This window comes from Fundulus heteroclitus, chromosome 10 (genome assembly GCF_011125445.2).
Source record: "Fundulus heteroclitus isolate FHET01 chromosome 10, MU-UCD_Fhet_4.1, whole genome shotgun sequence".
Lineage (NCBI taxonomy): Eukaryota > Metazoa > Chordata > Actinopteri > Cyprinodontiformes > Fundulidae > Fundulus > Fundulus heteroclitus.
In genome coordinates, this window is record NC_046370.1 from 16206650 (window position 1) to 16222290 (window position 15641).

Here is a 15641-nt window from a genome sequence, read left to right on the forward strand (position 1 = left end):
TCTGTTTTTATTTCAACTTACGGTTTACTATTTGTTATGCAAATAATTTATTCTGGCATATATCTGACAGCTAATTTGGATAACAGAGGCGCCACAGTTGCCACCTTTCTTGACTTGAAGATTGTCTTTGAGGGATGATTGAAAACGTTTGCAAAGTAGAGTAAATGCAGAGCTATAGAAACACCAGTTAACACTCACTGACTACGGACTGCAAAGGGATAAAAAAAGATACTCTGTACCATATACTGTACATCATTGTATTTAACACCATTTTAACTTAGCAGGACAGAGTGGGTCTGAAACAGGTAGATGTAAACCACTATGGGATTCTGATGGTATAATAATGTGGAGTGAAAATACAACAGTTTGAAGACATTATGTCATTAATATGTAAATTAAAATTGTAAAAACAATGTAAAAGATGATGTAATTGCTTTAGAAAAGCTTGCCAGACAGTTCCTAGCTTACCGACTATAACATTGAAAGAGAGTTACCTTATTAAGAGTAATGGGTGGCACTACTTTAGTTTGTACACCATGACTGTCTTTTTAAGTATGGCTACCTAATCCTGTTATAGAATGTAAGGGCAAATTTGGAAAAATTTGTTACTTTAAGACCCATTTCGCCGTTTTCATATCGTCTCCGCTGTACGCGGATTCAGTAAGCCTTTTTTTAGAGTTCGCCGCCAGGTTTAGTGCAATAATCCGGGATGGGATGCTGCTTCTACAAATGTTGGGGAGACTCATTGCAGCAAAAGGCAAACTGCACGACACCTGTTGTGTGTTTGCATAACGCTGCTGCAAGGCGGCGGGTCTGAGCAGCGCAACAGTTTTCCCACTGCCTTTTTTTCAATAGGGTGAGAAAAATGCAACGCTGTTATAGCACATAAAAGTTCAAATTGAGTTCAAACCTTTCCTTAAACTGTCTGAATGAAGAAAGTCTAACAGGATTAAGTTTTTAATTCCGAAATCAGACCGTGGCTGAGTCAGAGGACGAAAATTGAGCAATTATATGCAATCATATTTATTTTTAGTTTGAGGATTTGAATAAAGAACATGGTAAAATCATCTGAGACTTTTTAAATTTGTCAGAGCTGACCGTCCGCGTGCAGAAACAGGTGGGGGAGGGGGACACACTGCATCACTCTGTGCTCCAAACTCTGCAGTACAGTTTCTTGTGCGACAGAACACTTTTTACGTGGTTTTAAGACATTTTTATAACCTCGGGAACACCTTGATAGTGATAAGCAGCTCCATTCCTAAAAATAGGACACCATCCAGTTCCAACAAAGGACATGGAGGATCTTGCATTTGTTTTTAGCTTTAATCAAACTAGGCCACTCGACAGAAGTGCTTAAATATTGACAATTTCTCTTTCAAAATCTTCCCCCCACGGTTTCACAATTGTAGTCAACTCCTCTCTCTAAAACATTCTGGCAGCGCCGTCGAGTGAGAAAGCACGATGAGCATACTTGGGCCTAGTTTCTGCTTCCTCCATATATCCATCTTTCAGCTCTACCAACGCACTGCCTTCATTAGGTAATAGAGTAGCCCCCTCACTCCTCATTTTCCTCCCCGGTTGCCTTCTGCTCCCGCTTCGCTATTCTCTCCATCCCTCTCCGCACATCAAAGCGAGTCTCTCCGTCACTCTGGGGGATAGAAACGGTTAATGCCTGGGGCTTTGATGTTCCTCTGCTGGGTGAGCTCAGCCAATCCTCGGCCTGCACTCGCCTCCCATCCCTACATCATCTAATAATTCTTTGTGGAGGAGAGACGGCAGAGTGAAAAAGAAGAGATTATGAAACGCTCTTTCGCTCCTCTTCCACATATATCCATCTTTCTCTCATAAATATGGAGTTCCTGTCCCTCTGAAAAAAACAAACGCTTTCTGAAAAACCATCACGCACAAAATGCAGAATAGCCTCAATTCTGTTTAAATTCCTTATTTCATTTTCATCATCTGTAGCTCGCAGCGTGTATTTTAAAGCCATCTCCAGCTAATTCGGTCGCGTTTGAAGACAGGCGTCGAAGGGCGGAGATGAGATCGAGGATGAATCCCTTAACCCGGTTGTGCTGCAAGAACGGCAGTGTCAAACAGCGGACCATGAGCAGCATGCTGACAGGGTTGCTGCTGCAGTGACAGGCCTGAAATTTAGAAGTTTTCGCATGTACATCGGTGTGAAAAAAGTATTTGCCCCACTCACAGATTTGTTTGATTGTTTCAGATCATCAACATTTTTTTTAAATATCAGACAAAGAGAGCTTGAGAAAATACAAAAAGGCAGTTTATTTCATTTATTGACGGCTAAAGGCTGTTCAACCCAACCTGGTGCTATGTGAACAAATTATTTACTGTAATTAACCAAATTCATTGGAAAAATTTGTTAAATTGAAAATGTTATTATGTCTCGCTTGATTACTACCTGGGAATAAACTCAAAAAGCAACACATCAAGCCCCCCCGACAAAACCAAATTCAAGAACAGAAGAGAAATAAAGTCCCTGACATCTACTAGTCTGAGAAGGGATACAAGGATTTGAGACTCCAGCAAACCACAGCGAGAAATGTTATCCACAAAAGCCAGGTAACAATGAACTGGAGTAAACTTTCCTAGGAGTGGCTGGCATACCGAAATTACTCTAAGAATGAAACATACTCATCCAGGAAATCACGGAAGAACCCAGAACAACATCTAGAGCCCTGCAGGCCTCACTGGCCTCAGTTAAGGTCTGTGCTCATGATCTATCAATAGGAAATACACTGGACAAGGTGAACACCACTACCATCAACAATACAGTCCGTCTCAAAAACATCCCGAGAATTCCCAACCATTTTGGGAAATTCTGTGGACTGATGAGACAAAAGTGGAATTTCAGGGGCGTGAAGGTCAGGAACTGTTCTGATGGTTCAAACGTGATGGAAACATGAATTCTGCTCTCTAGCAAAAAATAAATAAATCCTGAAGAACGTTCATCCATCAATTTTTGACCATAAACTCAAGCTCATTTCAGTTTTGCAGCAGAACAGGTTTTGGAGTGGCATAGTCAAAGTCTGAACACAAATCCAATTGAGATGCTGCGGCTTATACTTGTTAAAACACCCCAAATGTGGCACAATTAATTAGTAACAGTAATTAGGCGTAGGGGACAAACATTCTTTCACTGTTCAGGCTAAACTTGGCTATGAAAGCTTGCTCTTAATGAATTGTTGTTTGAAAATAACATTTTGCATTCTCGGTTCTCATCTTTGTCTTGTATAAACAAAAAAACAAAAAAAGATGGAAAAAACAGAGGAAACCTGCATGGGAGCAAATACTATTCCACAGTCTCTTATATTAAACCGTTTTGTCTAACTAGAAGTGGAAAGAGTGAATTTAAAACAGCCTCCCAGATGATCAGAACAATAAAACAATCGGGGCCACTACAAGGGCCACCTCTGTGTTATGAAACATTTTCCCTGATCCATTTCCTGCTAAATTTGGGAGCCTTTTGGAGACGCAACAACAGTAAGAACCTCACGTCAATGAGACGTTGTTTAGCAAAAAATAAATAAATAAAAAAAGCAAGCTTTCTGCTATGTGACGTTCCTCCAGCCGCAGTATGTTATTCTGCAGGAACAGACAGTGTTTTTCGCCTCTGCGGTTTCAAACTACACCAGAGGGCTGTGAGAGCATAAACAGAATGCCACTGTGGATTTGCAGCCTCCCAGAACTTTCACCGTCACTCTTTTACAGACACAACCGCAGTCTTAAACTTGAAATAAAAATAAATAAACAAAAAAAATGCCACAAAACATACAAGAATTAGCCATGGCTAAGAATGTGGAATCAGTACTCGGAGGACAACCAGTTATTTTACTTTGTAGATATCTTCTTTAACAGCTGAACGTTCCGGCTTCGTAGCTCAAACAATAAATGACATTGTTGTAATTAATTGCACATCTCTTTTCAGATCAAGTAGAGGAAAAATAATGGGATCATAAACCAAAACAACAATTAGTACTTTGTTGCGGCTCCCCTGGCATTTCTGACAGCTTGAATTCTTTGAAGCAAAGACTGTCTGCGTCGATGAAAAACAATGCTTTCTCCATTGATCTGGTTCAAACCAGGGCTGGAACGACTAGCTGGCGTAATCAACGACACAGACGTCAACGTTTTTTTTTTTTTTTTTTTTAAATCAGCGAATAATTTTTCCACCAAGTTTGATCAGTTTTCCTCCAACTTGCTTTGTGTGGGGAGAAAGCCCTGCCTGTAGTCTGCAGCAGTGTTGTGTTAGACGGCCATGCTTGAGTCCAGTTACTGGTCCATTTAAAAAACAAACATGGTAGCCAAATCGTCTACTTTACCAATTGACGCTCTGGGTTTTTAAAGTTTAAACAGACCAACATAGTGTAACATAAGAGAGCATTTTACGTTTATGTGATAAACGTGTATGTGGACGCTCTACAGGGTTTCTTTGGTAAGCACGGCAGCACAAGCACGATCCACGAAGTTGCCAAATGCACTTAATGACGTTAAATCTGTTGCCTATCTGTGATTTCTTACTCTGAACTGTGTTCATGGAAACGTTTAAATATACATGTGACTTGTTAACACTGTGCCTGCGTGTGTTACTGTGCAGACTTTGCGAATCCAACCGAATCTGTATTACTTTATGCCATTTGAGATGGGGCTGATTCAATCCATTACTGGTAAAGGACCCAATTTCTTGGGCTCAGGGTATCAGTCCAAACACTACAGTCGTGTGTTGCTGCAGGTCCCATTTCGACTCGGGTAGTTTTAGCTTGCAGCAATAACAATGTTTCACACTTAAATAAAATAAACATACTATTCTCACACACTGCGGAAACAGGATTTTCAAATATATAGAGTGCTGGGAAACTGTATTTTTTCCGTTTTGGTCATTCCTACAAGCTGAAGTAGGTTTTATGATGACAAAGTGATTTTGCGTTATGATAACTCATCTGTCCAACATACAAAAAGCTTTTATAGTATTCTGCAGAAAAGCCAAACAAACTTGCTTATATAACCAGCAAACAGTTTGGGTCTCAATGGACTTGAGAGTTTAAGGTAGAAACTTTGAATAAAGTAGTACAACAAGACACTGCAAAGCTTTGGGACTGTAAATGTTACTGCATCATCTCCTTGGACCGCAGGTTCAGGATACCTCTCCTCAATCCTCCCCAGTATATTGCTGCTCCTCAACAGCCCACTGAAAACTTGTTTCCTTCCTTTTAGATCTTTATATTTGTTCTAGTTTGCTTCGTTTTCCCTCGACTGATTTCTTTCAGTTTGCTCACAAACACAGACTCCCATTTCTGCCCGTTGCCTACTACAGCCCAGCCTGGAAAAATGCTGGAACATCATTAACATGGACTGGGAGGTGGTAACCAACGAAGAAGTCCCTGCTCCAAGATAGACTCAATCAGATTTGGCTGAAATTTGCAGCTGGTGTTATAATAATAATAATAATAATAATAATAATAATAATAATAATAATAATAATAATAATAATAATAAAAATAAAAATAATAATAATAATTTAGTCTACCACTTCTGATCCAAACAGAACCAGACAACAAGCTTACTGATGGTGTTAAAAATTAATGGGGAGATACATTTGAGCTGCTATGTTTAACTCTGGTCCTTTTTGGATAGAAGAAAAATCTACAAGTTCAAACTTGTAAACCCAGTTTTAAATAAAAATGATTTAAATTGTCTACTGTTGAATCTTTCAACCCTGAAAAAAGACGCTAAAAGCCCAAAATTAGTATGACAGTCATAATCATGATGACTGCATTGTGAACCTCTGGCTGGAACCGGTTAATGAAAACAGACTGATGAGCTCAGATTTGAAGAAATGCAGGCAGATTAAAGACAAGTTTCATTCAGTGTGATCCAAAAACATAAGATTAGATTAATGTCTAAATTGCAGCTTCTCATCCTAATCATTAAGAACAATGTGTGTCGTTTTTTTTGTTATGTTGAAACATTTACAAGCCAATCTCAGAGGAGATAGTGAGGCAAGTTAATTATAAAGAACTATAAACTTCTTAAAAAATAAAAAACACAAACATTGGACCGACAGTCTTCCTTTCAAACCGCTAAGTGTTTAATAATCAAACCAAAACTTGATTAAAGGGCTCAGAGTGAGAAGTCCATCAATGCAGTACTGATTCTTTTCACAAAAAAACAAGAGTTGAAAGGAAAGGAGAGGGAGCAGAAGGAGCCAGCAAGAGGACGAGACATAAGTGAACAGCAGCACTTCAACGTGAATATGACAAGTATTTTGCACTAGAGTAAATGCCTCCAATGCATTTTTACCTTTAAATCAGCTCTCAGTCAAACCTTTGCCACACACCCTCTGTTGGGCTTTAAACGGGAGGAGAAGACGAAGAGGAAGGGGACTCACCGGCCACAGAATTGGGGCGGGGCATGAGGTACAAAGGGATGGAGTGGGCAGAATGGGAGGACATGCTCTCCAGGTTTCGCTCAGGGATTTTGTTCAGGCTGAAGGTGGAGGCGGTCATGTTTTCATCCACCCTGTACAGGAAGGAGTCCATGCCTGATTTCTGGGATTGCCACAGCTTCAGGTTCCCCCGCGAGCCCTCGCTGTATTTGCCGCCTCGCTCCATGTTCTCCGAGTAGCTCGTCAGAGTGGCTGGAAAAAGGAAAGAGAGACACTGAAGCAACTTTTCAGGGCCTTTTTTTTTTTCTCCCCTTGCTTTTTCACACTTTTTATTCAAACCCACTCCCCCATAAATCTGATTTCACATCTGTTTGCTTTTGCTCTGAATCAATATTGTGCCGGAGCGATGCTTTTTCATCTCAAACTGCAGGTGTTCGCCATTGTTGCCAGGAAACAATGATGGCACCTGTTCTGACATCTGAAAGGTGCCTCACGCTAGCATTTCAGCTCTCCTGTTGTCTTTTAAATCACGCACAAGCGCTACGGTTGAAGTCAACATCGGGCACTTGAACTGCCTTCCAAAGGGAAAAGCAGACCAGCCACTTGTACTAGGACCCAAATTCACCAAACCCAGAGGATCTTCTTTTACCCTGTAGACAAAGGGTTCATCTTTTTTAAGAGTGCAGATTATTTTGGGATGAAATTTAGTGGATCACCTTTCTTGTTTTAAATAAAATTTTAATGAATTGTAATTGTTCTTCAAGCAGTCACTATTGATGAAAAAAGGCATTCACTCATTTGCCTTCACACAAATGAGCTTGATTGACAGCCCACTCTGAATCCATTTTGTGAGGTCAGACACTGATGTTGGCCCAGAAAGTATGTGTCACAGTTTCCAATCTAATTAATCCCAAAGGTGTTTATATCCTGCTGAGGTAAAGTTGTTTTATACCACAATATCCATGCATTTATAGAACATGCTTTTACTGTTGCAAGGTCAAGATTTGTATATTGTTATTATCACTGTACTCAATGTCTGTGTCACAAAGGACTGCAATAAATGCCGTATTTTTCTTAAGTCACATCAGTCAAAAAATTAGTCATTAAGAGGTAAAAAACGTATATAAATTGCACTGGATTATTTAGAAATGTATTTATTTAGAAATTTATTTAAAAAAATGATATTTAATCTCGTAAGGCAATTTATTTAACTACACATTGCATCCACAACAGGCTGAATAACATGGAACATACATGGGAGGTTGGCTAGGGTAAATTTACATAAGTCAGCAACTCCAACTAGCAAGTTACCGGCAAGGTTATCGCCAGCACATTTCATCGTAACGGCTCATTTTCCGGAAAGTTGTTAGACTGTGAGCGCACAGAAGAGTTAGAAAAGCTCTTGAACGTGCATTAGCAAAGTTGTAAACCTATAAGCTAATGCTAGCTGTTATTAGCTTCACACGCAGCCCGATGACAGGGTTCTGTCGCGGTCTTAGGCTCCCCTTTTGAGCTGCACAATGCAACGCTCCGCTGCGTGAATGATACTGAAGCAGCAAAACAACATGCAAACATGTGTTCAGTCTTTGTTGACAATAACTTAATGTTTTAATTAAGTTTTAAGGGTTACAGGAGCAGCATGTAGTTTTCACAAGCCTGGAGAGCCCTCTTGCGACTATAGACAGTAATGTTTACTCCTTGGTCCATGTTGTCGGTATCAATTACCATTTAAAACGTTATATACCTCACACCTGACGTTAAGTTGCAGGGCCAGCCAAAATGTGAAAAAAAGTGTGAAAATAGTCAGAAAAATACTCCATTAAATAATTATATTAGTGCCATACATTCAAGCTAGCTCTGGCAGTAACATATTTGGTGACATTTGTTGTTCAATGCGACCAAATTAGTTTTAAGTGGACATTAACATGTTAAATTAATTAAGAACTCAAACAAAACAGTAGATGTAGCTAGAGGGCACTTTTTTAATTAAACCATGGTTTTGAGTGAGAAATTATGAATCTTATTATTCTCCAGCAGGTAGATGGACCCCAATGCAGAAAGGCATTAACACTGTTTGCTTAAATACTCGATTGTTTATTGTCATCCTGATATTTCCCAACATTATCACATGTTTTCCTAATATTGTGCAGCCCTACTTGATATTCTGAACAACTCCTGAAAAACACTACCATCCCATAATTCACTGGGCACCAAACATTGGAGCATTACACTGTTCCACTGCAGTCTGGCAAGTATTGTTCTCCTGGCAATTGCCAAACCCAGAGTCCTCCATTGCTGCGTAGAGAGGGGCAAATCTTCACTCCAGTCCACAGCTCTAGAGTCCAGCGTTGACAATTTTTTTTTTTTTACCAATGCATAACAGGTTTTGCATTGTGCTTGGTGATATTAGGCTTGGACGAAGCTACTCGGCTGTGAAAACCCATCCCACAAACCTTTCTGTGCATGAATGCCTTACACTTTAAATATTGCATCATTCGCCATTGTGTATTGCAAACACTGATATTGTGATGACTATTGCAATTTGGATAAATGGAGCTCTGGCTGCCTTATATCACCGTTTAAGGCAGCCAAAGACTTGTGATGACAGTAAAATTACAGCGCAAACGTTTATGTGATTATGGAGCGTTTATGTAAGCGAACGTGCAGATCTCACCTATAATCCCACTGTCTCTGCTCTCCAGCGTTGAGGTGGGGCTGGTGACAGAACCGTAGGCACAGTCCTTGTTGCTGGCCTGGCCCGGCATGGCCGTGGGGAGGGTGGAGCAGGGGCTGCCTGCAGGCGGAGAGGCAGTGCTGCTGGTCAGGGTGGAGCAGGGGCTGATCCTCTGGTTCTGCCACAAACACACATTCACACGTTTTCAAAACTTCATTACGGCAAAAAAAAAGTCATTACGGCAAGTGGGAATGAATACAAAAACTGTGTTGTTTGAACTTTTGTTATCTGACTCTTTCAGAGGGAAGAAATCATTTTGATGTTGCAGTTTTCAAAGTCTCTGCCGCCCCGCTGCTTTCCCAACGTGAAGTCCAGCATTGTTTGGATTGGTTCTCTGACATGGATGCAAACACATACTGTGTCACAAAAGCAATACCTCTGCAGCATTTATCTTCAGCAATCAAGTGGAAACTAGGCATGGGTCGCAATGGGATTCTCATCTTGAGTAAAATATAGCAGGATTTTTACGCCTTCACTGTATTACCACAAAAATGTAAAGCAATATAGAATTTTTATGTTTTTTTTCCAAAACAGAAAAACTAACAAAAATATATAACATTAATATTACTGCTCCTAAAATTATATATATTTTTACTGCTGCAATGTTTAACCCCCCCCCCCCCCCATTTATTTATAATATTTTATATATGAATCAATGCAAACTGTGAAATAACCACCCGCTAAATTTAGTAGCTTTCAAGTGCTTTTTGCTAAGAATAATACACCTTTTTTCAAACCAAGTCTAACAAGCTGATATTCGACGGAAATATTTCCAATCAGCAGATTTGTCTTTCTTGTAAGTGAGAGAAACATGTAGGAGCCTTCCTTCAGCCAGCTAACCAGCAGTGTGCAGAACCAGGTGGAGGATGAGAAACTGAATTACACTATCCTCTGTTACACAATCAAAGTAATCTCTAGTCATTCTGGCACTTTCATAATATGAAACTCGTTAAAGACATTTTATATTAAAGGATTTGTTAAAAGATGTTTGGACATTTTAAAATCATAGTAACCAGCAGGCTAAATGTACCAATGATGACAAAACACAGTAAACACTAAATAATGGGATGCGACACTGCAGTTATTTTTCTTCACAAAATTAAGAGTCATAGCAACAACCACCTTGATTAAATTATTGTTTAACATAAACAGATGGGTGACAACTGAATGGTTAGAATTAAACATGTAAAAAGTACTAAAATAAGCTGTAGAATTACTAGCACCCCTGGTAGAGGTACGTACAACAACCTTAAAAAATATTTATTTTGGTTTTTTAACCTTATACAACTGCAGGTTTCTTTACCTCCTTTTCCATAGATTTTCCTTAGTTTTTCTTATAACTTCAGTTGTTTTAAACTTTGAATTATTTTCTATTTTAAACTCTAATTCTTCTTACTGTGGATATGGACAAGTTTGGGCAAGTGGCTGATTTCTTGTAGTAATATTTTGACACAAACATAAAACATACTTCTGCCTTTTAGCTTACAGGCTGTGACGACTAATTTTGAAGACTTACTAAGAGAAATAGGCCTATGGTTTGGAAGTTTTGGATTAATCATTAATAGTGTTCACACACTCATTATAATGAAAAAAAAACATCCATTAAGAGTAATTGCTTGAAGTGGGAAGAAGTAGTTTTATTTGAAAGATTTTCAGCACTGAATAAATGTGCTCAGATTAAAGTTTGGACATTTTAACTATGAGATTATGCTACAACAATAAAAAGATTCAGTTATGTTGAGGCATGTTTACCAGGGGTAATTGTGAAGGGAGTTTTATCTGTTGGCGACATCTTGTATGATTGTAGGGAGAGGTTTTAGAGGGTATAGCTCCAATATAAAGAGAAACACACATGATTTCAGGTAAAGTCTAAGCCTGATCAGCATAAAGGCCCAGAAATCAGGATTGGGGATTGATTTTGCGCAAACTGGCACAAGAGTCATTTTAAAGGTACAGAGAAGGACTGATAATGTTACACAATTGCACAGATAAATCCGCTGCTGAAGAAATCTACTTATTTTAGCTCGATCAGCCCTTATCGGCAGACTACTAGTCTGCACCGCTAACAACCCTTCTGTGGGGATGTTGTTATTTAGTGAAAATGACTCATTTCAATATCAGTGAGGTGTTTAAAAAATTAAGCCAGAAGGAGGACAGAAATGTAAAAAGCTTATAGAAAGGAATTTGCGTTTTCTGTGGAGGCATGTCTGTTTGTTCAGGCTGCTAAAAAAGAGTGAGACGTCAGCAAGCTAAACATATTGCAGCAAAGGTTCTCCGTTGCACGAATCAAGCTCTCTCTGTCACTTAAAAGCTGGAAAATGTTCTGTTTTTATAGCTCACAGTTAGAGTAATGTTCTACTTACTCTACAGGGAATACACACAGACACTGACATTTACAGCTAGTACAATACTAACTGTGCAAATTCCCCAAACCACTAATATAACATGCTAAAGACAGTTGAAAATGTCAACTTTGAAACCATTTTGTCTTTGTTTTCTCAGATGTTTGTGAAATCCTGTTTAACTGCAAAGCTGCCAAATGTTCCCTCTCACACATGTTGTGACATTGGCTCTGGCTTTAATATATATATATATATATATATATAAACATTGACCAGTCCCAAAAAAGTTGCTTATGCCTCCTCTATAGGTACAATAATTCAAGGGTGATTTAATAATCCAACACAATGCTAAATAGGAGTTTTTCTTCACTCCAATATTAGGTTACGTACAGTTATTTATTTCAAAATGATCTTGATAAAAATAATAATGCACAGAACCCTTTCAAACAAGCTATGATCACTCTTGTTAGGAAATAAATTAAATATACAGACTTTCATTTATCAGTCCAACAGTTTGGACGATTTTACTCTATTTGAGGATTTCCAGCAACGCTGACATGAGTAGGGCTGTAACTGACCAGAATATGTTTTAACAATGCATATCGATAAATCAATCAATAAATCACATATAAATAAAACGGGCTTAAGAATCTATGTTTTCCTAAATCTGTTTCTTGTGATACGCCATGCTGCCCTAACACATTTAATCTTTACATGCAGCTCTGCAGCGGGCCTTTCAATGATCCGTCAAATTAAACAAGACGGTCTGATGAAACTGAGAAACACCTAAAACACGCAGGACAGTGTGCCCCGAGGACCCGGACTAGAAAACTCAGCATTTTCCTGACTACCTCAGCAGGTACAAACTGAACCTTTGTTTCTTACCGTCATCACAACCTCTTGACCTCAGCAGATTTTAAAAGGCCGAGAAAAACCACACAAACAACTATTTCTCAGAACTCTGGGTCTTTTTACGGAAGGAATGAGCTAAAGCCCAGCAAAGAAGAAGCAAAGTGTTTTGTTTGGCCACAAAAAAGCAGTTACTAATTGAATTTTATGCAATAATAAAAAATAAATAAACGCTCAGAAATTGACTCATCAAATGATTTGCTTCGTGCCTTTTTCGCATTAAAAGATTTGAATAACAAACTCATCAATCTCACTGTATCGCAACTTTTGTATTGTGAACTAAACATGTTTTTTTCACTTCCCACTCAAAATTAGGCATGGGCTAGTTATTGTGGTATGTTCAGATTAAAAAAATAAAAACCTGGACAAATATTTTGTAATGTTGTTTCAGCAGTTCAGAGTCCTTTTACTGGGATGTGCTGTATTTTCATTCGCTTCTAGGACAGAGAAGTTGGGTTGCTTGGATGTATTTCCAGACTTTCATCGTGATGAGACTAAATGAGCACCACCCATCACTCTCATTAAGCTAACCTGTAACCAGTCTGTAAAGCAGCTAATCCTTTTGTTTTCTCAGAATTTGCTTTCTCCTGGCACCCTGCAGGGACCTTGTTGCCTGTCAGCTCTGGTTAGGAGACAAGCAACCACAGCGGACAAAATCAAAACACTGCATCTAATACGCTGCCGCACACACCCACAGATCCACTCTTACGCTAAAACACACATTTGCAAAAAAAGAAAAAAAAAAACGCCAAATGACACATGCATGCAGCGTCCACAAAAATCGTGCGATAAAGTGCTTATATTAGACTCCGAAGCGCAGAAATACTTGGGGGTAGCTCCTTCACGGAGCCGTTGATGAGATCGGATCAAGAGTGGGATGAACGCAACAAGACCAGGACGGGGGAAGAGGTGCTCAAGGCAAATCTTAGTCTAGATTAATTTGTCAGAGGAAGACTGAATGATCCCAGCAGTCAACTTGTATTGGTGCTGAAAGTCGTTATTACCCAGACATTTATTTGTATTGACTCGTGTGTCAATTATGTGTTGACGGCCTCCCGAGGTTGGCCGTCCCGGAGAGGAGACAGACAGTCAATTAATCTCCAGGTTAGTGGTTGGACCTCAGATGCGTTCATCTACATGGCGAGGGTAAATTCAGAGAGACAGTAAATCCCCAGGATGCTACAAATAGAAAGACACCACCAACTGTGCACGGGGGGGTGAGTGGATGAGGAATATTTACACTTACAGTGAATAAATATGTGCGTTACAGTTTTCAAGTTTTTATTTGGGAAACCTTTAAAAGAAAATTACCACAAGTTTTGAAGCTGTTTTTAAAAGATATTAAGCGACAGACCAACACAAAGTAGTTGAAGTGTAACGAAAAAAATATATTGTTTTGCCCAATGGTTTAATAAAAAAAATATTTCTGCAAAGTGTGACTTATTAATGGGTTCAGATCCCTTTTTCTCTGGCAAACTTAAATTAAACTCACTGCAACAAACTGCTTTCAGAAATCACCTAATTAGTGAACATAGTCAACCCATTTGTAATTAACTCCGAGTACAAATCCAGCTGTTCTGTGAATGCCTCAGAGGTTTTTTTTAAGACAACAGTACTGAACGAGCATCTTGATGAGGACCATGGAGCACAGCGGACAGGTCGGAGAGAAAGGAGCAGTTTAAATTAGGGTTGGGTTTCAAAACGAGCTCTGTCCAGTACATGATCTGATGCGAGAATATCAATAAGAGCCAACAGGATTATGATAACTCTGGAGGAGCTGCAGAGATCCACTGCTCCAAAGGGAAAATCTTTCAACAGGTAAACTATTGCTTGTGCAGTCCACAAATACGATCTCTATAGAAGAATGGTGAGAAGCCAAGAAGTGTTCTGGTCAGACGAAATGTCAACTTTTTGGCTTACATGCAAAACACTATGTATAGGGTCCTCCATACATTTAGCATTTAGCATGTAAGCCAAAAAGTTCACTTTGCCGACTGAAAAATGGTAGTGGCAGCAGCTGTGGGGATGCGATTGTTCACGATAGGAAAAGGGAAGCTGGACAGACCTGAAGGAGCTAAATACAATCTTATAAGGAAGTTAGAGATTTTTTTTTACATTTTAAACAGAACAACGCTGAACATACAGTCAGAGCTCAAAGAGTTGAAAATTGATACGAGCAATCCCTTTCCATCCTATCTGATGACGCTTGTAGTACTTTGCAAAGCAAAATTACCGGTCTGTACCGGTAGATCAGCAAAGCCGGTAGAGACATGCACAGAAAGACTTAAAATAAATGGTGGTTCCATGAAGTATTGGCTCAGAGGGACTAAATAGAAATGAACACCAAACTTTTTAGCTTTTTAACAAAGCCAGATATCATTTTCCTTCCACTTCACTGTTATGTACTTTGTGTCTGTCTTTTATAAGTTGAAAGCCTATGAATTAATTTCACTCTGTAGATCTAAGTCATGTTTTGTCTAACTTATTTAAATATTGTCAACCTAAAGAACAACTTTATTATTTCACTCAATTCCTTATACGAAATTAATGTAACCGTGTATCAGTATTTCTTTACAGAGCTAGATGATTTTAAATTATTACAATGCAAAGGATTGTTAATGTACATAAATACAAAAGTTTAACCACAGATTCAATAGTAATCAGATAAAAGTTAGGGATCTGTCTTTTAATGTATAAATTGGGATACTCTCGCAATTCCCTCATTGTTTTTATCTGATTGAAAAGTACTACCATGTAACAAAGGACATGCACCACATTACTTTTATCCTTTGACTTGCTCTTGTACTTAGGAAAGAAAAAAGCAGCATTGGCAGATCAGACAAAAACTGCCCAGATACCATTCAGGAAAAACCTGATCAGTTTTTATCTGTGAAAACCACGGCACTTTTACTCTAGTCAACACACAAACACTTACACTAAGCCTCCACTGTTAAGTGTTTTTTTTTTGTCTTTCTTTGAAACCAACTTTGAAAATAAATCCCGTAACAAGCTTATCAAACCTTACTCTCTTTGATTCTGCGATGCCTTCACAAATGTGACGTACTCTCAAATGTAATGCAAATTATACAAACACTGGCATCCTTAGACCTACACTGACAAAAAATGGTGCATTATATGCTGGGCTATTGACCCCCAAACTTGTGAGGGTCTGACCTTAAATGTCTCATGAGAATTGGACTAAACTTGTAACACGGCATCTATTCAGGGAACGAGAGCACAAGAATATGAG

General features: G+C 38.9%; 1 protein-coding gene across 13 annotated transcripts in view; it reads right to left on the reverse strand.

Moving 5' to 3' along the window:
* The window catches only part of tanc2b (tetratricopeptide repeat, ankyrin repeat and coiled-coil containing 2b), a 155978-nt gene that overhangs the window by 40667 nt on the left and 99670 nt on the right, over window positions 1-15641 (reverse strand). For all 13 annotated transcript variants that reach the window (XM_036142109.1, XM_036142100.1, XM_036142099.1 and 10 more), the window contains 2 exons: window positions 9081-9263; window positions 6410-6658 (listed from right to left, as the gene is read on the reverse strand). In XM_036142109.1, the coding sequence (XP_035998002.1) occupies window positions 6410-6658; window positions 9081-9263 (432 nt within the window). The remainder of the gene's footprint in view (window positions 1-6409; window positions 6659-9080; window positions 9264-15641) is intronic.